The sequence below is a fragment of the Tupaia chinensis genome, unplaced genomic scaffold, assembly GCF_000334495.1.
Source record: "Tupaia chinensis unplaced genomic scaffold, TupChi_1.0 Scaffold000443_1, whole genome shotgun sequence".
Lineage (NCBI taxonomy): Eukaryota > Metazoa > Chordata > Mammalia > Scandentia > Tupaiidae > Tupaia > Tupaia belangeri.
In genome coordinates this window covers 1,281,588-1,304,854 of record NW_006159948.1, presented here as the reverse complement: position 1 = coordinate 1,304,854, position 23,267 = coordinate 1,281,588, and the positions used below count along the sequence as shown (strand labels likewise).

The 23,267-nt window shown below is 41.7% G+C and overlaps 1 protein-coding gene across 3 annotated transcripts in view; it reads right to left on the bottom strand.

Annotated features, from left to right (window-relative positions):
• Window positions 1-23,267, bottom strand: part of TIAM1 (TIAM Rac1 associated GEF 1) — a 358,191-nt gene that overhangs the window by 4,197 nt on the left and 330,727 nt on the right. For all 3 annotated transcript variants that reach the window (XM_006155262.3, XM_006155263.3, XM_006155266.3), the window contains 7 exons: window positions 22,498-22,677; window positions 22,297-22,415; window positions 14,598-14,706; window positions 7,733-7,791; window positions 6,548-6,650; window positions 3,914-4,001; window positions 1,341-1,513 (listed from right to left, as the gene is read on the bottom strand). In XM_006155262.3, the coding sequence (XP_006155324.1) occupies window positions 1,341-1,513; window positions 3,914-4,001; window positions 6,548-6,650; window positions 7,733-7,791; window positions 14,598-14,706; window positions 22,297-22,415; window positions 22,498-22,677 (831 nt within the window). The remainder of the gene's footprint in view (window positions 1-1,340; window positions 1,514-3,913; window positions 4,002-6,547; window positions 6,651-7,732; window positions 7,792-14,597; window positions 14,707-22,296; window positions 22,416-22,497; window positions 22,678-23,267) is intronic.

Sequence of the window (23,267 nt, the reverse complement as noted above, 5' to 3'; positions counted from 1 at the left end):
ATCTGAGTGTCCTACAGACTAAACATGCTTAATTTCAAAGTAAATGCAGCTCTGAATTCAGGTTTGTTGATTAACAGCTAAAACTTGGAGAATTATAGTTGAATTCCCTGAGGTTGAAACACATATTCTCAGTCCTTATCAAACGTTCTCTGGCAAGGAGGGGCAGGTGAGACTCCAAGACAGAATTTTCTACAGTGAGCTATGAGGGATCAATGAACAATGCTTATATGGGAACTCCATGAGAAATTGTGGATAGGGAAATAATGCAAAACCTTAGGATACCTTGGAATACCCAACAGAGTGCTCATTGTACTAGATTCTTAATAAACATTTATCAATTATTATAGAATAGATTTAAGATAATTAATTCCCTAACATTAGTTAAACTTAAGGTGCTTAAAGAATGCGATATCCCATGTCAAGCTAAGTAAACTATGTCTAAGACCTTCAACTATTCACAGTTCATCTATGCTTCTTCCCCACAATGGAGAACAGGCAGAAAGGTAATTAGGACAAAGGTCAGAAAAACTCTGTGGGAATCCTCCCTGCAAAATTTTGAGCTGTTTCTTAAGAGAGGAGTGATGAAAGTGTTAATATCTTGATGTCATTAAGTACCTAAGTGTCAGGAAAATATTTTTCTTCCTAGATGCATTTTACTGCCATTCATAGGTAGTAACATTGAACTTCCTTCCTCAGTGCTCCAAAAAAACAGAGTAAGTCCTACAAGAAAATTTACTCTGGTACCATTCCTTTTTTTTTTTTTTGCATTAGCAGCTCAAGGCTTCCTAAAATTAACATTAAATCTAAAAATAAAACTGCAGGGACAAAGTGAGGGTAAAAATCTGATGTGTCATCTGGTCTACCAAATCTGGAGTCTTCTGAGAACAGGCATTGCTGTGCAACTGGATTAGAAAGCCATCATGTTCTCAGAATGGTGGGTTGTGACCTCATTGAGACATGACACTGTTTCTTGCTAGACAAAGCGGCTGTCATGCAAAGCAGCGACTCTCATTCCACAAGCAGGCTAAGACAGCCCCTCCAGAAAGAGGATGCACACGCTTCCTGGCTTGGCAAATGAGAGAGGAGCTCACCAGCCACAAAGAGGAGGGCAGCAAAGGGAAGGCTAGAAGGAGGGCAAGAGGCGTAAACAAAGGGGATTCCCCAGGGAGCCACTGGGAAGGAGGCAAGGGACAGGAACCTCACACCAGGGAAGAACCGGGCTCCTACATTAGTTCCCACAGGCTACACCTTGCTCCTGATCAACAGGGAGGCCAAGCTCCCTGAGTCCTACAGCGGAGTGGGAGTAACAGGGATCTTGAAGGTCTGAATCCCCACAGTACCTGCCCTGCTCATGGCTGGCCTGGCCCCTTTCAGCGCACATAATCTTTTTCCTCCAAAAGGGACATACTGCTGGGATGAGGGAAGGCTTTCGGTTTTGAGGAGCTGTCTTCTGTGCTTATCACGCAGGATCGAATGCACAGCTTTCAGGAAATCCTTCCGGCTCTCTGGGGAGCTATGAAAAGAAGAGTTACACATGTTAGGGGAGTAGTACATAACACATGGGTATGTCTAATGTGATCAGGTGCAGCCCAACTAATATCCCTGCGAGTCCAAGGTTAAAGACTGAGGCCATGACTTCAATTTCTAGGCTGAGCTGTTTTCATAGCTAGAGATAAAGAACAGTCCTTGATGCTTCATGATTTATCTCCTTTAGCCAGTTTGTGGCTGAGTAGCTATTAATGAACAGATGAATGAACAGTGGGATTTACACAAAGAAGTTGCCAAATTCGGCCCTTGGCAGAACCATTCATTTGAAAAAGTTTTTGAGGATAGGCAAATCACAACATTCTTGAGTCTCTATAGCACACCTGAAGACTGATGTCCCAGTATCCTTAGTTCTATGGAGTTGGTCTCCCTCCTCCCATGACACATCTCAACACACATATATGGAGGCTGTATTGTCAAGAACTCCCAAGTCTCAATTTCCATAGTAAAAAAACAAACAAACAAAAAACAAAGCAAAAGTGCCTCCTAAAAACAAACAAACAAACAAAAAACAAAGCAAAAGTACCTCCTAGGTAAGAGTTATTTTTCTTTAGTTCTCAGTATTTTTTAAAGACTTATTAATTTAATTTTATCATCATTATTAAAGAATTTGCTACAGCACACATGTGCTCACTAGAGAGAGAGAGAGAAAGAAAGAGAGAAAGCAAGTCACTGAAACCATCGTTGGCCATGTGGGAGTCCACAATGCCACCTGCTAGCCCCGGTTCTCAATATTTTCACCCAGGTAAATTTCACCAGTGTTCCTGATACAACAATGAATGTGGCTCTTGAAAGGAAAGCTCACTAAACCCAAGGGTTTACCAACAAAATCACAAATGAATGAGACTAAATAAATGGTAGAGACTGTGCTCAAACAACATATGTGTTATTTTATTTTATTTTTTTAAATCTTTCACTTTCAGTCATGACAGTGTCCTGGGAATTTCCCCTTTATTGGTCTCTGTCACCAAATACCAAAATGGAATAACAACACAAAACATGGGTTTTGAACCCAGTGTTCATTTTCTATAAAGTCTTAGGAAAAGTACTTAAGTATGAGCCTTCATTCTCTGTTTGTAAAATGGAAAAAGCAATAGTCCCTTGGTCTGACTAAATGAAACAATGGCTGTAAGGTCCTTAGCATAACTCATGCAAGGTAAATCGCTTTCTCACTCTATTAGCAATAGCATCATAAAATATTTCTAATAGCCATATTATTGATGACAGGCTTTTTTATTTGTGTGTGTGTGGGTGGGCAACCTATACTCCTAATTGCAGTATAGAGACTAGGTAATTATTGAGTAAACTGGTGAGTGCCTATAATTAAATTAAATTAAAGCATAATTAAAGTGAAATATTGGCAAAGACTGCAAAAAGCTTGTGGAAAATATGTTATAATGAAGAAAACAATACATGGCCTTCAAAATTGTTTTGCTCCAAAATAAACTTGTATTTTAAGTACATTTTTCCCATGAACTTCTCAAAGTGCCCTTATAGCTGAATGCTGTCTATAGGGACCATCTATCTTGATTTTTTTTAAAAAAAGAATTATTCCTATTTATTTATTTATTCATTTTATGTTAATTTGACCAGAGAAAGAAACAGAGAGAAAGAAAGAGAGAGGGAAAGTGAGAAAGCAAGCCGCCAGGTCTGAGACTCACACTGTGGTCCACCATGTGAGAGTGTCCAGTGCCTTAACCACCATGCCACCTGCTGGTCCCTATCTTGATTTTTTTTTTAAGAAAAAAAAAAAATGAGAGAGAGAGAATTGGCTACATATGGAAGGTGACCTCAAATTCTCATGGAAGAGAAAGAAGGAGGAAAGATAGAGAAGGGTGAGGTGAGGAAGAAAAAAAAAAAAAAAAAAAAAAAAACAAGGAGAAACAAATAAAAGGCTACATTGTAAGTTCAGCTTCTACTCAAGCTCTGCAGGTGACCAACACAGACGCTGTGTTGAATTTCTTGAAATGATCAGGAATCCTGGTAATACTGTCCTACACTGTCACCTCAGAGATGTTATAGTATAAACAAGCAACATGCCCAAACACTCACACAGTGCTACAAGAACCCGTGAAGTTCTAAACTATGGAATGCAAATATGAGAGCAAAGCCCACTTTTGAATGTTGAATGTATTTGCAAATTCCTATTTCCTTTTAGAAAGACATTAAGTTAACCAGGTTACTGTCTATATTCTAATAAAATTGGTGCAATTTGTCCAATGACTGTTATTTAACAAATGTTGATTTCTCAAAAGTACAAGAGAAAGCACACAGAATCTGAAGATGCATGGAGTGACTAGTAAGAACACAGCGGATATGAGGCTGGTCACCAGGTTATACAGCCTTGACTTCACTGGCCTGGGCTCACCTGCAGCACAGGTGGAAGACCCTCTCTGGCCTCCCTTCAGACTCCGATTTTACATGGACAATTTCACACACGGCACTTGCCTCTGCATCTAAACAAAGGAAAACAAAGAGGGATTAGCGTACATTTTAAATGGGTTGGTTTATACTTCTGCAAAAGCATTTTCCACACTTTAGTAGAAGAGTAAATAGTGCAGAGCTATTCAAGACCAACAATACTTCACGACTATCCCATGATTGAACAAGACAAAGTGAAAGCTTAATGGGGTGAAGGAAAGAACACTTGGAAAATTTCAGTTGCTACAGTCTCCTTCTAGATGATCTAAAAGGCCAGTCAATCATATTGAATGATGAACTCACCCTTTCAGCTGTGCAGCCTCTTTAGCTGAACTATTTCAATTAAGTGATTAGTTGTTTTGGCAAGAGTTGGGCTACACAGAGCCCAAGAGTCCATGGAGATTTCCTTAGGCCAGTGACATAAAGCAGGCCCTTGCTATCTCTTGGGACAAGTCTCTCTACAGTGAGAAGGCCCAGAGTCAACAGGCCCTGGAGACCTAATGGACTCTTCTGACCCAGTCTTCCCACAGTACCCTCCTTAAGTGAGGCAAAAAAGGTGAAGAACAAAGGCATTTTACGATAATATCTAAGCTTTGCAACTCCTACACCATTGAATTATTATTATTATTTTTATTTTTACCACATGGCATGTGCTGGAGAGAGATGAGATGTGGTCAGAAAGCACCCTTCTGGAGGGGTGCTGAAGGGACACCACAGTCCTTTCTCCTTCACTCTCTTCTTGGGGAGCATGCACACATACTCAGCATGTTTTCTAAACTGCCATACGTAGTACTCAAACCGTGCAGTTGGCTATGTGGGATCCAGCCACCTTAAACACCACACCACAGGCCAGTTCCCCACTACCATATCATGAATAAAGTGTTTGTGAAAGAAAGACTTCACCGCAGACATTAATGCTACACACTGTGGGGTCTTATTCTTATTCAGTGGTTCAGAACGCTGGTCACAGACCCTCACTGTGCCTACATTATTTAATCCTAACTGGAATCTGCAGAAATGTTTACAAACATTCCCAAACTAAAATAAAAATCTAGAAATACTAATTTCTGATTCCCAAATCTGTTGGCATATAATTCATAATGAGGGATGTCTTTATAACTCAGTTAACACAGGATTTTATCTTGATGGTTTTACACTTGATTTGAATGAAAAATACAGGCGAGAATGGAATGTCACATCACAAAGATAACTTTGTTTTCAAAATGTAAAGGCTTTAAGTGTTTAGTCCTCAATGAGTGCAAAATTCCTGGCTAAGAAGCCTACAGTTTGCTATAGAAATAACCTTTCCAATTTACAAGCCAAGCACAAGGAAACATAGAAACTAGATCATTTATAACCTAAGATTCTAAAGTAAGACAACACTAGTATTCAAGGGACCAACCTTCAAAATGCTAGTACAGCTGCTGAAAACCCACAATTTATAGGTTTCTGCAAATTCACAGGGAAATCAATTTCATTAATCAAACTATAAATAAAAAAAAACATTAGGGTAAATCACTGTGTAGAAAATTTAGAAGGAAATCTTCTTAAGGTAAATAATCATACCAAATGTATTAGTACTACATGTTTTTGCATCTGTGTTTTTCTGTGGTGAGGTTAATAGCTATGAAGGAAGATACATCTAGTTTAACTTGGGAGACTAATTAACAGTTTGCTGAAATATTGAAAGTTTATTTCAAATATTGAAAGAAATTTATACTCCACGCTGGACTAAGGTGAGGCAGTTATGAAGATCAGATCCTGTTTTATTGCTCAAGCAGGGGAAAAGTGGAAACAAGGAAAGGCTAAACAACACAAATCAGATAGAACAGAATGCTCATATTAGATGCTAAAAGCAGAAAATGAAAATATACATCCACTATGCACCCGCAGGTAGCCACTTCCAGGGCCACTCATTCCTACCTGAAAGCTACACCACTGTCCACATGGGATAGGCAATAGGTGTGGTCAAAGAGTTTCCACCAACCTCTAAAGATACTTCTTCCAGGGTATGCTGGGAAAGTCATGGCTGACACCTGACCTTGGCCTCAATACAACGCCAGGATGGGGCCTCTGAGCCCAAGAACTATTACTTGTCCCAGTCAATACTTTGCTGATGTTAACTTCTGTGCTTCAAGCATCAGCTAATCATATTAGCAATTATACTCATTGCTAACGAGCAACTCAGTTCACCACCATTTGGATCAAAGAAAATGCGCAGACATTTCAAAAGTGACACCAAAGGTAAAGATTCATAATACTTCAGGGAAAAAATGGGTACTTGATAACTGTTTTTGTATTTTGGCTGATCTTTTGGTGTCTCCTGGTTAAAAGGCAAGTTAGTAATTTACATGGGCTTTATCTACTCATGTTGATGTCATTTTGAAGACATTATATATCCATTCAATCAGTTAATGCATTCACTCAATAAATGTCAGGGTAAACAAGAGACAATGAAGAAATTGAAGGAAAAGAGAAGTAAACATAGAAGAAAATGATGAGTGGTTAGACCAAGAATATGGATTCAAACAAATAAGTCACACATATCAGAAATATGTGCCCAGCACATGTAAAAGTTTACCTGCACTTGCCAAAGCGCGGACCTGAAGAGCTTCGGTAGGGATCATGTGTCGGAACCGGAAGGGATCCCAGTCCTCGTAAATTGAAAGCCTGTGAGATCCTACCTGCAGAAGAGAAAGAAACAGCTGCATCAGAACAATCTCAATGACCCTGGGCCAGTTCCCTACATCTTCTAAGCCAGTAACAGACATACAGTATCGCCAGTGCTTGTGCAAAGGAACTTCACCCCCACATGCTCGTTGGCTCATCAGGGGTCACATGTAAAAAATGCTGAGGGAGTGCAAGTAAGTACTAACCAAAGGACCAACACATGGCATGATGGTTAAGGTGCTAGACTCCCACATTGCCAAACAAGGTTCGAGTCCCAGACCTGGTGGCTTGAAAGTCACTCTGGGCACATGTGCATGTGTGCCCAGGATGCCAGGAGAAGAGTGGAGAAGGGACTATGGTATGGGCAGCCCCCTTGTGGGGGATGATTTCTCATTTTTCCTCTCACTGTCTCTCTCTGGCAAGTGCACACACACCCTATCACACACACACACACACACACACACACACACACCCTAAACTGGAACAGATTACTAACAAAAACAGGTAAGAAAAAGACACAGGAAAGAGGAGGGGAAAAAATAATCTCAAAACAAGAACTAGGGGGGAACCAGCAGTTAGAGTAATGGCTATGTCGCTGGACTCCCACGTAGTTGACCGCAGTTCGCGTCCAGGACTTGGTGACTTAAAACTCATGCCAGGCGCGTGTGCGTGCGTGCCCAAGATCCCGAGAGGAGAATGGAGAGGAGAAGGGATTGCGGCGTGACCATCCCTCCTGGGGGGTGATTTCTCGCTGTCTCTATGTCTCTCTCTGTCTGTCTGGTGAGCGCACACGCCCTATAGCAAAAATATCTCAAAAAAAAAAAAAAGAAAAAAAACAAGAACTAGGGCAACAGAGAAAGGGACAAATACATAGTAGGCTCAGTAGCTATTCACTTTCCTTTCCTAAACATGAGCCTGTCTGAAAAAGGCAGTCTGGGTGATCTCCTATAAAGTCTTAAATAGCACTTAGAAAAAGAAAAGAAATCATAAAAATTTAACCACTCTGTCAAAAAGTGGTTGAATTATGCAGATGTAACTGAAAGGCAGGTAGGAAGAAAGATACAGTTAGACTATGGGGTAAAATAATAAATCTTACAAGTTTCTTCTTCTGCTTGGAACCATCTTTATACACAAGGACCACAGCAGTTTTGAAGACTGAAAAATAAAATAAAATAAAGGCAGTTATAACACAAAATGCATGGGGTTTCCCCATAACTTTCACCACCGATGGTACAAACACTACAGTTATGAAGAGGACAGAAAGATCCCAGGTAATTGACTCCCACCCACTTTCCATTCATTTGTCATATCTATGAAGATCAAAAGCCTGTCAAGACAAACCTCCCCAGGTTCTGTCAAGACAAACTTTCCTAGGTTCAAAATAAACATAGAAAGCCTAAAGAGGGCCAGCCCATAGCCTGGCAGTGAAGGAAGCTGGATCCCATATGGCTGACTGTAGCTCAGGTTCCAGACCCACTGGCTTGGGAAAACATGCCAGATACGTGTGCCTATATGCCCCAAATCTTGAAAGGAGGGAGAAGTGGAGAAGGAATTGCAGTATGATGACGCCCTACAGCAGGTGCTTTCTTTCTTTCTGTCTGTCTGTCTTGCTCTCTCTTTCTCTTTCCAATGAGTGTTCATGCCCCCTGGCAAGTTTAAAAAACAAACAAACAAAAAATAAATAAATAAAAAGAACTTCTCTCCCATGAAACCTTTGGGTAAAATGCAATATTTTAACCATGATTTCAAGGTTAAAATGTTCAGTTGATACATAGTCAAAATGTACTAATTCATGGGCTAGCAAGTGGCATGGTGGATAAGGCGCCAGATTCCCACATGGCCAACCATAGTTCAAGTCCCAGACTGGACTGCTTGAGAACCACACTGGGCATGTGTGCATGTATGCCCAGAGTCCTGAGAGGAAAGTGAGTGGTCACCCCTCTGGGGGGTGATTTCTCAATTTGTCTCTGTCTCTCTCTCTGGTGAGTACATGTGCCCAATGGCAAAAACCTAAAAATGTATTAATTCGGTAGCTGGAGGAATACTACAAATGTTTTAAATAATAATTATATAATTGTTTATGGTGATTTACATTCATGCAAATTAAGCTAATTTTCACACACACACACACAAAACACATCCATATAGTGTTCATAATTCAGGAAATACAAGGGGTCTTCAAAAAGTTCACAGAGGGCTGCAAGTGGTGTGGTGGTTGAGGAGACTAGATCCTATATAGCTGACTGTGTGTATCAAGTCCTGGACTGAGTAGCTTGAAAAATATGCCAGGTGCAGGTGCATGCATGCCCAAAATCCTCAAAGGAGGAAGAAACAGGGGAGAGGGAATTGCAGTATGATCATTCCCCATAGTGGGTGTTTCCTCATCTTCTCTCTCTGTCACTCTGGCAGGCATATGCACCCACTGGCAAACTATTAAAACAAACAAAAAGTTCATGGAAATATGTATTATAAAAAATCTGCACAGATTTCAAAATATTTCTACACAAAATAAACTCATATTTTCATCCCATTTTTCCATGAACATTTTGGAGTTTATCTTTTTGATCTAAAGATATAAAAATTAGTTTACAAAGTAGAATGTAACCCCATTTCTTCCAAACAGACTTAGTCAAAGTAAGCTCTTTAGAAGCAGTGAATATGTAGTTTCATTCTTCTATCTTTTCAGGGGGTGGGGAGACACAATGGAGTTATGTATAATCTTCTGGAGAATTTCTTGAGCAATGCCAAACATGTTTAACGGGCAGTGATTCTGACCCCTTCTAGAGGGGGAAGCAGAGTTGGTACCAGGAAGGAATGGAAGAGCAGCTGTAGTCCATCCTCCGTTCTCTGTGTCTGCTGTTCTCTGCTATGGTCAAAAAATGTTTGTGTCACCTCCTGCTTCAAATCTGTAAGTTACAGCTAATCACTCATGTGACGGCTTTAGGAGGTGGGACCTTTGGCAGGTATTAGGTCATAAAGGCTCTGCTCTGGCCACCGGGAGCAGTCCCTTTATGAAAGAGACTAGCGAGAGATGCCTGCCCCTTCCACCACACAGAGACACAGCTAGAAGGCACCTTCTACAAGAAAGTTGGAACTTGAATACCCAGACTCTAAATTTCAAGTGTATACCACCTAGATTATGGTATTGTGTTATAGTTGTCCGAACATCACAAGAGAATCTCTATACCTCTTCATACTCTGACCTAGAGGAGCAGCCTAGTCATATAGCAGCTGGACAAGGCACAGTCAAATGTATTAGACACAGAATTATAATGAAATGAATGTTCAGAGCATTCTCAGGAATGGAGCACAGGGCACCCAGGCCTGGGACCAACCCAGGTTCCTATCTAGTTCATTTCCACCCTCCTAAGGGCAGGCCAGCCTTCCTTTAGTGTAGGGTTGTTCTATCTCCACTGCAGGGAAAAGTGTCTTGAAATGCAGGGAATCTGACTCCAACCACTGGGCCTAGACTGCCCCAGACCTTCACACCTCACAGTATCCGAGCCCTCTGACCTGAAGAGGTCACACCAGCTTTGTGATATGCCTGATCACTAGTCACCTGAGAAGGCCCTTTGTTCCCACCATGAAACCTTCAGATATCACCAAGAAAGGACATCTAGGTTCCTTTAAAAGTGAGAGAACTAGGGTCTGCCAGAGGCATGGTGGTTAAGGTGGCTGAATCCCACATGGCCAAGCATGGCTTCCAATTCCTGGACCTAATGGGTTGAGAAACACACAGGGTGTGCCTACACATATACGTGCTCAAAATCTCCAAAGGAAGAGAGAATTGGAGAGGGGATCGTGGCATGGTCATCCCTCACTTTCCTTCTCTGTCTCTCTCTAGTGAGTGCACATGCCCTCTAGCAAATTTGAAAAAAAGAAAAGGTGAGAGAGGAGGCCCAGTGACCCTAATCTCAGGAGACCGACCTTTCGTGTCATTGGGACCACAGCTCAACAGCATCATCACCATGGCCATGATTCAAAGAGGGTTAATACACCTGCCTTCGTTTCCCTCGATCTTAACCATACTGGCTCACGGCAGGAGAGCCAAAGGAAGTCTCAACCTGGCACTGAGCTATGAAGACCTCCACCTCCCTCTTACGTTTTTCCTGTCCTTCGGGGTTATTCTCCCCCAATTAACTCTGCAGTATTGCTTGATACTTTTAGATATGGCTACCCTTGCCAGCCTAAAGCACCCTCTCTATGGCCTAAAAGATGAACACGAATACCCTTCAAGGCAGAAGCCTAGACAAGCTAGCTCTGATGTGTGTGTTTTAAAGTGAAGATCACCTGCATGTAGGACTCATTAGCCACCCTGTTAGTAAGACGTCATGGTACTGGGTTGGCAGCCAGTCAACTTCAGTTTCAGAAGCTGCACGATTTCCTGAGAATAGACATTTAAACCAAAACAAAAAGACAACCGTGTTTTAACCCAAAAGCTGCCTAACTGATGGTAATTAATGTTCTTCTCTCACAGTAACTCTTCCTTATTTGAAAATGCATGTCTAAGGCTGTTAGTTCTGCCTTGCCACTTGAAATCATAGCAAAACTGCCAAACCTGTCACCTTTAAAGACTGGGAATCCGTAACTAAACTTATTACGAGGACCATAGTCAGCTTTTGTTCACAATCCTAAGTTTAACTCTTCCCTTTTCTTTTTCCTAGTAGTCTGAAGATGACTCTGAACAATGGTCAGCCTGCCAGTGTAGAACTCTGGGCTGCGTATGAGCACTCACTTATAGCCCGGAGGTGGCTGGGCTCACCTCCTTTGAATCAGTTACCTCACACCTCCTTCTCTTAAACTGCCCGAGTAACTCCAAGTCCACCGTCTGAGCCCGTGAAGAGTAGCATCTGCCCCAAACCTCAAAACAGGCATTCTGGGCTGGCAGTCTAAAATTCACTGTGGTCCTTAAGAAAAAAGTTTGTCAAACCCTGTTTTCTCACACTCAAATTATTTTCTTATTCTAAATCTATCTTTCTTTCTTTCTTTCTTTCTTTCTTTCTTTCTTTCTTTCTTTCTTTCTTTCCTTCCTTCCTTCCTTCCTTCCTTCCTTCCTTCCTCCTATGAGAGAACGCCCACATGAATGCAAAAGAAAAAATGTGTGTGGGGGGGAGAACAGATAGACCAAGAAGCACCCTTCGCAGGGTCTCACCACACTTCATCCTCCCTTCCCAGCTCTGTATTTCCTCAGGATCAGGAACCTGGCACCCACATGCCCACTTGGTATATTTTCAATCCCACCCAGAGATCTGAACCCACTGTTCATGTGGCTTCCAGCCTCTCGGAGCACTCTAATACCACTATGCTACAAAGGCTGGGCCTAAATTTGTTTATTTTTAACTACTACTATAAAATTTGGGGAACCCGTCATAAAAAAAAAAAAAAATTCTAAACACTGAACTCTGGAATTGCTGGTTTAAAGCTTAGCACCAAAAACAGGTAAATGATTTGGGTCACTGACTTCAACATTCACCACCCATAAATGCCCCAAAAGAGATGGAAGACCTTTCCATGAAAAAACTGCAACATAAGAAACACAAGTGGTAAAGCTGAAAAAAGCAACTTCTACTGTCCCTCCAGAAAGCACTCATCCCAATCAAAAGCTACCAGCTTGTTAAAACAAACCTTGGGAGCAGGGGATGGCATAAGGGTTATGTCACTGGATCCTCATGTAGTCAAGTGTGGTTCAAGTCCTGGACACAGTGACTTGAAACTCACACCAGGCTTCTGTGCACATGTACCCAAAATCCTGAGAAGAGAAGGGATTGTGGCATGCCATCCTCCTAGAGGGGTGATTTCTCACTTTCTGTCTCACTGTCCTCCAGTAAGTGCATGTGTCCTATAGCAAAAATCTTTAGTCACACGTTTTCTCAGCACACTTGTAAGTTTCTTTGAAATGGCATCCATAGTTACAGTGGCTATTTGGAAATTTTAGGAATATTACTAAGTTCTCAATGAAGGCCAAGTGTCCTAAGGAGGAAGGTCAATACATCTTCGTATTAAACACCCTAAATTGGGCTCACTCTGTGGCTTAGTGGTTAAGGGAGCCAGATTGCACACAGACAACTGTACAGTTGGAACCCAGGTCCTAGCAGTTTGAAAAAGCATGCTGGGCATGTGTGTGTTCTCCAGATCCCAATAGAATGGAGAAATGGAAAAGGCACATCCCTCAGCAAATTAAAACAAACAAAAACACACTAATTTTTAATAGCATTAGGTTGTCCCATTTGAAAATAATTTGGTCTCATCGTGGAGGACAGAACTAAGAGTAATAAGCAAGCCGGGCATAGTGGTACAGCGGTAATGCAAGCTCTGTAATGCTGAAGCTACGTGAGAAGGTCCAAGGGTGGTTGGTGTTCCAAGCTCTTCCTGCACATGCTGGACGTGCACGTGTGTCCCCATGATCCTGGCTGGAGGCAGATCTTGAAGTGAAGACCCTGTTGAGGGTACCCCCAACCTTTCTTGCAGAAGAAATAAATAATCTTTAAAAAAGAAGTCGTAAGCAATCTCCTCTCCCTACCCATGCCCAAAAAATAATGTAAGATAAGAGAACAGTAAGTGCTAGATTTCCTTTATATTGTGTTCCTATCCATGAATACTCTAGGGAGAGGCTAGGAAAAAACCACAATGTAAAACAAAAGCACAATGGATGGTCATTTTATACTCAGGAACAGCAGTATAACATGCCATACCTGGATTTAAATCCCAACAACTCCCAGTTTTCTGAATTATGCACAATTCCATGTGATGGCCCAGATTTTTCTGTCTCAGAAAATACATTACAATACAATCACATGAGCTTAATTGCAGCAATTATGTCCACCTGAACTAGTTTATTAAAAAATAAATCATCCACAAGCACCTGTACTTTCACTAATATCCGTAACAGTTACTGACCAGTGATGGAGATGTGCCTCACAAATGATCAAGGCATGCCAGAGCTGTCACAACAGCACAGTCGAGAGCTAAACCCAGTGTCCTAGACCTGGGCTTTACACACAGCAACACAGAATCAGGGAGACAATTGGAGGATCTCGGAAATAGAAACAGTTTTGTCTTGATGTCTTACCTTATATTTCCATGGTTCATAATGAGTCCATGATTTTGAAAAGATACTCAAGAGTAGGGAAAAAAATGTGTTTCCTGTTTATACCTGGGATAAGTGTGGGCACAGACAGTGTCACCCACCCACATGGCTGAGTTGTCACACTACATATTTAACTTGAAGGATTAATGTTTTGTTTTGACTGCTAGAGGGTATCTGCACTCCCCATAAAGAAAGAAAGACTAAGAAAGAGAAGGAGAAAGAGAAGGAGAAAGCATGCCCCCAATGGACCATGGTCATACTGCAATCCTTTCTCCTCTATTTCAGCATCCCATCAGGATTTGGGGAACATGCACATACACACCCAACATGTTTTTGAGCCAGGGCCAGGATTCAAACCACAGTCAGCCATGTGGGATCCAACGCAAGCGCTCTCGGTCTCTCTCTCTCGCTCGCTCTCTCTCTCTCTCTCTGAGAGGATTTTGCTATAGCGTGCGTGTGCTCGCCAGAGAGACAGAGAGAAAGGCAGAAAGTGAGAAATCACCCCCTCAGGGGAGATGGCCACACCACAATCCCTTCTCCATTCTCCTCTCAGGATCTTGGGCACGCATGCACATGCACCCGGCATGAGTTTAAGCCACCAGGTCTGGGACTGGAACTGCCGTCGACTACATGGGAGTCCAGTGACATAGCCATTATGCCAACTGCTGGTCCCAGGAATCCAGCTCTCTTAACCATGAGGCTATGGGCTGGCCATAGAAGATTAAATTTAGTATTAGTGAGATGTTGGCAACCATAGCAAGATCATGAATTCAGATAACTGTGATTAATCATTTGTGCCTTGGAAAAGAAAAATTCACGTTTTGGAAAACAAGTTAGCCTCCACCCACTCCTCAGACTCTCTTTTGATACATACCAAAGGCTGCCAAGTCTGGCTCCTTTTTCCACTTTCCCAGTGATGCTGGTGGATTCAGCCAGATCACGGTGGTATGCAACAGCAAGTCTCCCATGCTCAGATCTGCAACCTGAAAACCAGAGACATGGCCAAGCTTATGGGGTGGTATCAAATTCAGATTTATTTATTTATTTATTTACTTATTTATTTATTTACTTATTTACTTATTTATTTTATTTTTTAAGGTTTCTGCCATAGAGTAAGTATGCTTGCCAGAGATAGACACAGAGAGGGAAAGTGAGAAAGCATTCTCACAGGAGAATGGCCATACCACAGTCCCTTCTCCTCCATCCTTCTCTTGGGATTTTAGTCACATACAAACATTTCTGGAATGATTTTCAAGCTGCTGGGTGCAGGACTCGAACCATAGACAGCTATGTGGGATCCAGCACCTTAGCCACCATGCCACCTGCTGGCCCCAAAACTGACATTTAGAAATTCATCAGGTTGATATCACTTTTACCACATGAACATACTATTTATAAAAATATTTGCTTAAGTGTATGAAGTAACACCTAAGTTAAATAGCTCAATTTACCCATCCACAATATATACATGTATCAAAACATCACGTAGCCCATAAATATAATAAGATTTGTACTTGCCAATTTAAATGACTTATTAAAAAAGAAAATAACACCAAAAATGACAGATTACATTTTTTTTTGAAGAGGTTTTTGCTATAGGGCGTGTGTGCTCTCCAGTCAGACAGAGAGAGACAGAAAGTGAGAAATCACCCCCCAGGGGGGATGGCCACGCCACAATCCTTTCTCCTCCATTCTCCTCTTGGGATCTTGGACACGCACACACACATGCCCGGCGTGAGTTTTAAGCCACTGGGTCCGGGATGCGAACCGCAGTCCACTACGTGGGAGTCCAGCGACATAGTCATTATGCTAACTGCTGGTCCTGACAGATTACATTTAAAAATACTCTTCATCTATTAGTGTCTCAATAAACACTGCTCCCAATTGGAATAACTGTCTAAAGAGGCAACTTCAAAGAGCTCATGGGGGAAAAAAAGGAATTAAATTACAAGTTTATTTTGATGCAAAATTATTTTAAACCAACGTACAGGTTTTTCATAATGTGCATTTTCCATTACTGTTTTGAAAACCCCTTGTATACTAGTTAGTTAAGTTTTCTTTTTTTTTTTAAGAATTACTTTGTTTCATTAATTCTCATCATTAATATTTGTTTAATTTGACCAGAGAGAGGCAGAGAGAAAGGGAAGTAGAAAAACAAGCCGCCAGGTCCAGCACTAGAACCAAAGTTAGCCATGTGGGAGTCCAGTGCCTTAACCACCACAGCACTTCCTGGCCCCTCTAGTTAACTTTTCTAATACCAAATAATAGTATCATTATGTTCTAGCCATGTTTGGGCTAGAAGTAATGTGATGAATTTTTAATGAGAAAATATCTTTGGACTCATGAAATCTCCTAATTGAGAAATGAATCCTCTGTATTTCCAAAGAAACATACAGGATACAGAAAAAATAAAAAGTATTTTTCTTCATTGCATGTTTGTCTTTCAGATTTCAGGATGGCAAAAAGGTGCACATCAGACCTTTAAAATTCACACATCATAAATCTGTCACAATGATCTACAAAATTAGAGACATGCTGTTTTCAAATGGACAGTTTCACAGGAAGGTGCTCATGACCATCAGTAACAAAGATCTGTTCCAGATAACTACAGACATCTCCACCCATGAATTTGGTCTTCCTAGAAGCTATGAAATAAAATTATTTCTCCTCCCAGTTCATTTTCAAGAAGATTTTAATTTCAGTTTAGAGGAAGAACAGAGAAGCCTAAGAGGAGCTTGAAGACTCCTCTACAGACATGAGCAGTGTTAAGTGCTGGAATCCCCAGTGATCATGAGGTCTTGGCCAAAGCCCCAGTAGTCAAATGCTAAATGACCTCAGACAACACACTCTTCTGGTGGGAGTGCCATCCAGACAGGATGGTCCAGACAGGCTGATGGCCATCTAATGTCTCCACCTCCCAACACTCAGGTCTTGCTTTTCTCACCAGAACCATTGGCCCTTCCTGACCTATCCAAAGCCTGTCCTCCCTCCTACACCATGAGAGGGAGCAGCCTCATCTGGGGTGGGAAGATCATTTGGTCTCTTTACCTGGTCCTCTATGTAAACATATCAGAAGGCAAGACTTTTCAACAGAACAGTCCACAGGCCATTACATATGAAACACAATAAATTGTTAGGGAGTTCTTCCTTCCAAATATGCCTCCCTGATGTGCCTAGCCACTGGCCTCCCACTTCTAATCTCAAGGTCCATAAAAATTAAGCCCAAGTCCCCAATCAAGGGGGCATTTTAAGCATGTAAAAACTTGAAGTTGAGCTTCTCAAGGATAAATGGCTATCATTTGTTGTTGCTTATAATATAACTGTTTCTAAATACAGCTGGAACCTTGTAACTCTCCACTGACACAGTGCACCTTGGCAGCGTCATTCTCTAGCCACCAAACCAGGTGACGGTGCTGAAGAAGTGGCTCTGTTGGTACAGAATACAGAGGTGTGAACGGGATTATTACAATAATTACTGTAATTACTACTGAGCTATAGGTCCCGTTAGTACAACCAAGGGTTAAACAAATTTTAAGCAATAATATTAATTTGATTATATGTATCAAGTAACTAGTCCAGGATATTATCAACTAAGAGTACCATATAATCTCCACAACTCACCTTCCAAACACATAGAAGAGGAGGTGCTATGCATGTTAAGTCAAATTCCCAGGTATTATACTGGCCGCTGCTTTAGCGGGTATGTATTTAAAGTAATTAAAGGTCACTGTAATAGACAGTCCAAACAATACATTCTCCAATAAAGTTCTACATCTTTCTGCCATGTGACTCTTGCAGCACCTCCCACAAGACTAGGCTGAGTATACATTGCTGCCCATGCAATGTTGAAAGTGCCCATGTAACCTGGAAGGTGGACTCAGCCTAACAAGTGTCCACCAGCCCTCTTGACTTCCAGTCATGAAAAGGATTTGCTCAAGACAGCCATTGCTGCTTCAGCCTAGATTCTAGTAAAAAGAGGCATGGAGCACAAATTGTCCAAGAGAAGCCAAAACCCAGGTGACCTACATATCCAAGTGTGAAATACCCATTGACACGAATGGTTGAGATTTTGAGTTGTTTGTAACACAGGAAAATGGGCTGATACAGTCTCGTGTACGTGGCTTCTCTTTTGACAAGCTTCCACATGGCCAGTGTGATAGGAGACTCCTCTGGCCAACAGCTTCTCCCCTGGGCTTTCACTGGCCCCCAACTGTCTTCTTCCCAAACCTTAAGTCTCAGTTCTGCTAGGAGGCCTGTACCTTAGACTGAGGCGCCCTACTGAACTAGCTTTTTAAGGCCTTCTACAGGAAGATGCCCTCTTGGCTTCCTCCTTACCTAAGCAAAAGGTGTGCTCTGTGTGGTTCAGTCCCAAATGCCCAGGGTTTAACATAGGGGTAGGAGGGTAAAACCTCAGCATCATCAAAAAATGTTCCTTTAACTAGCTTTGTTCCCTGTGGACATACTTCCCTTCAGATGCAAATATTGGATGAAAGTTGGTTAAAGACAGGACTCGTACTCTGTGCCCTAGAATGCTGCTGTATCAATATAAACCTGTCATTACCTGTAGATATTGACGAGTGTTCCTATTCCCATTTATAAATGGTTCAAAAATTCATTCCAGCTTTTTATCAAATATTGCCATTTAAAGGAAACTACATGAATCAAGAACCACCTTTGAGGAAGTCAGACCGGAGTCATACACTTCTACCGCTGCCGGTCTCCCTACGTCTACGAATACACTGCTACACGTGGAAGTGCACATGCTCATTGATCTTGGCACAGACCATACTATTTCCCCAGGACCCATCATCCCTGGGGCCTTATTCTTGTGGAATCCAGGCCACCCTGCCAGTTTAAAGACCATCCTCAATGGACAAAGAAAGAGACTGAAGGGTATTTCAGTCATTCTCCTTGAGTAAGCAATTGCCTTTGAGCAATCGATTCCCACTGAGGGCTTATTTCCTGGTTGTTCTTCTTATCCTGAAACTTGTGCTTTTGTTACTCTGGTCCTAAATTTTTCTGGCCTTGGAACCTCCTGATACCAAAATAGGATTTCTCTGCTCTTTAAATTGCTGCTCTTTAAATTGCTGCTCAGTGAAGTACCCCTCCTTCCATCTTTTGCACATTTTTCTATAATCTCAGCTCACAGAGGATACTTTGTATAGCACTATATCTCTTTGTTCCTTGCTGGGAAGATTTCTGAAAGCCATATTCCCTTTCTCTCTGATTTTTGGTCAAATTCACCGTTCCCCCTCACCAAAATGCTTTGCAATCCACTATCTACATAACCTTCTAGTCTCTTGCATTATAGTCACTTCCTTGCTCCTACGGTGATTAAAATTGAGCGGGCTAACAGATGGTGTAGTGGTGAAAGCACAGGACTTCTACATGACGGAGCCCGGGCCTGGCGGCTAGAAACTTGCACGCGAGTGTGTGTGTGTGCGTGCATGCGCATGCCAAAAATCCGGAGAAGGGAATGGAGAAGAGATTGTGGCACAGGGGCCCCCCCTGGGGGGGGGGGTGATTTCTTACTTTCCCTCTCTCTGTCTCTGTGTCTCCAGGGAGCACAATGCCTTATAGCAAAAAGCTCTTAAAAAAATCTATAAACTGATTTGGCAGATAATGAAACAGCATATAATGAAAATGTTCATTTCCTCTTAAGTTAGAATGAAATAAATACAATACAGGATCATAACAAAAATATTTGGGGTATTATTCATAACAGTTTAAAATAAAGCCAAAAGAATTGATAGTCATAGGAACTGATTAAGGAAATCATTGATCAGCCACACGATAAAATATTATATAATAATTTCAATAATTCTTCTGAATATTAAAATAACATGAACAATCTGTGTTTGATACTTAAAAATCAAGGTATAAAATTACTTTCAAAATATAACTATTTAAGCATTTACAAATACATTAATTTTTTCCAGATTTTTGCCATAGGGTGTGTGTGCACGCTAGAGACAGAGAGAGAAAGTGAGAAATCACTCCCCTTTCACCCCAGAAGGGATGGCCACACCACAATCCCATCTCCATTTTCCTCTCAGGATTCTGGGTATGCACACATTTATGCCCAACATGTTCCTCAACTCATGGATCTGGGATTTAAACTGCAGAGTCAGTCATGTGGGATCCAGTGCCCTAACCACCATGCCACTTGTTGGCCTGGATTCTTAAAATAAATAAAAATAAACATGAAAACATTAAGAGTGGCAGATTCTGTATTTTAAGACTGTAGAGAGTTTTTCTTCTTGCCGTTTTCTATATTTTGCCCTTTTCTCTAATAAGCATAATGTTTTTTCTTATTATAAGTTTCATGGAAAAATAAGAACTAAATCCAGAGTAGCAGTAGTCTATCTTTTCTACACCCTGACAGATTAATTTATCTGCTAAATAGGCTGAGAACATTCTCACGCTTTGCTTGTATTATTACATAGGGGAAAAAAATTGTGTTTTGCTGGAAAGTAGCCATCCTCTATACCAAACCCTCCCAGGCTATCGGATTCTAACCCTCTGCATTGCCTTTGAATTTCTCTGCCCCCTTCTGTGAGGTGCAGGTAACAGAAATGTTCATCGCCTCCAGTCCAGCAGTGACCTAAGTGACTTCTTCCAGCTGTGGAAAAATCAGTATGTCTCCACTCGCCCCTCATCTCCACATTCCTTTACTGTATATAGAAAACCGGTACCACTTTGACTTTCCCCAGTGAACCCACATAGCATCTGCTTCTTTCCCATCTTACAACTAAATTAATTTTAACTTTTTAACATGTACTCCTGAGATGCCACGATTTTACCTCTTTCTGAAATTTCCTTTAGCAGTCTGAGAGCAAGTTTTGTTTTACTGAGGATGAGAAAATGAACTTGGATAACCCTTTATTATCTGAAGATAAGGTACTTTCTCCAGTTTAGATTAAACAATCAAACTATGTCCACGCCCTCTGCCTTTAAGGCTCCTAATCACAGCAGGAGTGTTTTTCTTCATGGTTTCCTCCTAGCGGTTTTCCTTTTTCTCTTTCTTTGTTTCTTTTCTTTTCTTTTTTTTTTTAAGACAGTAGAAAGAAAACAAAAAAACAAAAAAGCTAAAGTATAATAGTCCAGACAAATCTGGGTATACAGAGACATTAATGAATATCACTATATATCATACCCTATAAAATCTTAGTATCACCAGCCTCTTAATACATGTAAGCCCTTTCCCTTGGCTCAAATACAGCTTACAGTGTGCTCTAAGCCTTTTTCAGGTACATCTGTTTCTGTCACAGTTCCTTCTAAGTAGATTTTTGGGGTAGACTTTAAAAAATGATGGTTCAGAGTCATTTGAAACTTACATACATTCAAAAAATATTTACTGAACACCTAAAAAATATTTACTGAGCACCTACTACATGTTAGATGTTATTTTAATTTCTGGGATTAGATAGCCTTGGCCTCTATAAACAGTACAGAGTGTGGTAATAGATATTCACTCTCATACTTACACAGGATGAGCCTCAGACACATTGCTCCCCAACTTAAAACTGCTCAGCTTGCAATCTTTTGACTTTACAATGGTGCAAAAGCAATGCACGTTTGGGGCCAGCAGGTAGCTTAGTGGCTAAGGCACGGACTACCACATGGCTGACTATGGGCTGAATCCAGGACCCAACAGCTTGAAACTCATGCCGGGGGTGTGTATGACAAAAACCCTGAGAGAAGAATGGGCTGTGGTGTGGCTATCCCCCACTGGGGGGGTGATTTCTCGCATTCGCTCTGTCTCCTCTGGCAGGTACACCATCCCTATAGCAAAATCCTCTCAAAAGAAAAAAGCAAAACCAATAAAAGTATGTTCAATAAAAAGCTATCTTTGAAAATATCCATATCACCTTTCTATCTTTCACTTCCAGTACAGTGTTCAACAAATTACATGAGACATTCAAAACTTTATCATGAAACAGGCTTCGGGTTAGATGATTTTACCCAATTATAGGCTAATGTAAGTGCTCTGAGCAAATTTAAGATAACCTAGGCTGAGGATCTGTAGATTACATTACCTAAATGAATTTTTTTTTGGGGGGGAGCGGTTTTTGCCATAGGGCACGTGCGTTCGCCAGACAGAGACAGAGACAGAAAGCGAGAAATCACCCCCCAAGGGGGGATGGCCACACCGCAATCCCTTCTCCTCCGTTCTCCTCTCGGGATCTTGGGCATGCACGCACACGTGCCCAGCATGAGTTTCAAGCCACCGGGTCCGGGACCCAAACCGTAGTCAGCTACATGGGAATCCAGCAACATAGCCATTAGGCTAACTTCTGGTCCCCTATATGCATTTTTGACCCACAATATGTTCAACTTACGATGGCTTTATTGGGATGAAACCCATCATAAACTGAAGAGAATCTGTGTAGGCGAATATACTATATGAGGAAGAAAATTCACATTATAGCTTTGGATAAAGAATGAAAGTGTTTCATCAATGAAAACAGAATCGTAATGGCTATTCTACTTACAAATAGCGCATGTGAAAAGTAAAGCAAATTCAAACCCAGCATTACTGACTGGTGATCTGAGGACAAGGGGGTCCTTACCTCTTTTTTCTCACCAGTCTGCTCAGCAATCAGTTGGTCAAACACAGCCCCAAACTCTTCGTGGATTTTCTGCATCTCATTAATATGACTCGCAACCTTGTTCATGGTCTTGATGGCCACTAGAAGGGAGTAAGTCGTGAGATGAAGCGGCTCATGGAGACACATGCAAGTGGGGGAAGGTCAGGGGAACGGGTCGCTCACCATCCAGGTGGTAGTGCTCTTCGCTCTCCGCATCGGTCAGAGCAAATAGCTCCTTGAGCAGAAGCGGGTACTTGAGGATCCTCTGGATGGGCTTGATGAGGTAAGACTCGAGAGTGGATGAGTGCTGTTGCTTTGGGTTCTGGGCATCCAAGAACGCCTTGAAAGCTGTGTCTGTCCTGGCTGGAAGAGTTTAAATAGCAGGCGGTCAGGGGGAAGCACCCAAATAACTCATGCCTCACAATTCACTCACAGATTCACTTACCCCCAAGGCGCCTTTCACAGGACTGAGCAAAGAGTGGGCTACAAGAAGAGGGGGAGTGGGCAGGAGGAGGCTTCAGAGAGGCAATTAGAAAGGCCTATCGGTCAGAATTATTTGCTGTTTCATTGGGAGAGGGGGTGGGGAAGGAGGCCTGTCAGTTGTAAGATAACTTGAATGTTTAAGGAATGCTGTCTATCCTCCTCATATTAAGCATGTGCTTTCATTCTAATGTTTTGACATCTGGGGCCTTACTGACCCTGGAGACTGCCCCTGTCAGGCCTAGCCAACCCCTGGTAGTAAAGGATGTGCCTATAAAGGTGCTTTTTACCTGCAGACCAGCAATTGAGGCTTCCCACATGCATCTCCTCTAACTGGTCCACCATGACCCTGCCCCAATCACCCCAGGGCCAGGCACCAGATGCCTTAGTGTCTATAATACTAAACGTCTGTGAAATTATTCAAGTGGCCAGTGCTGAACCTGCTTACCCAGCCCGCCTAATCCTTCCTGAAT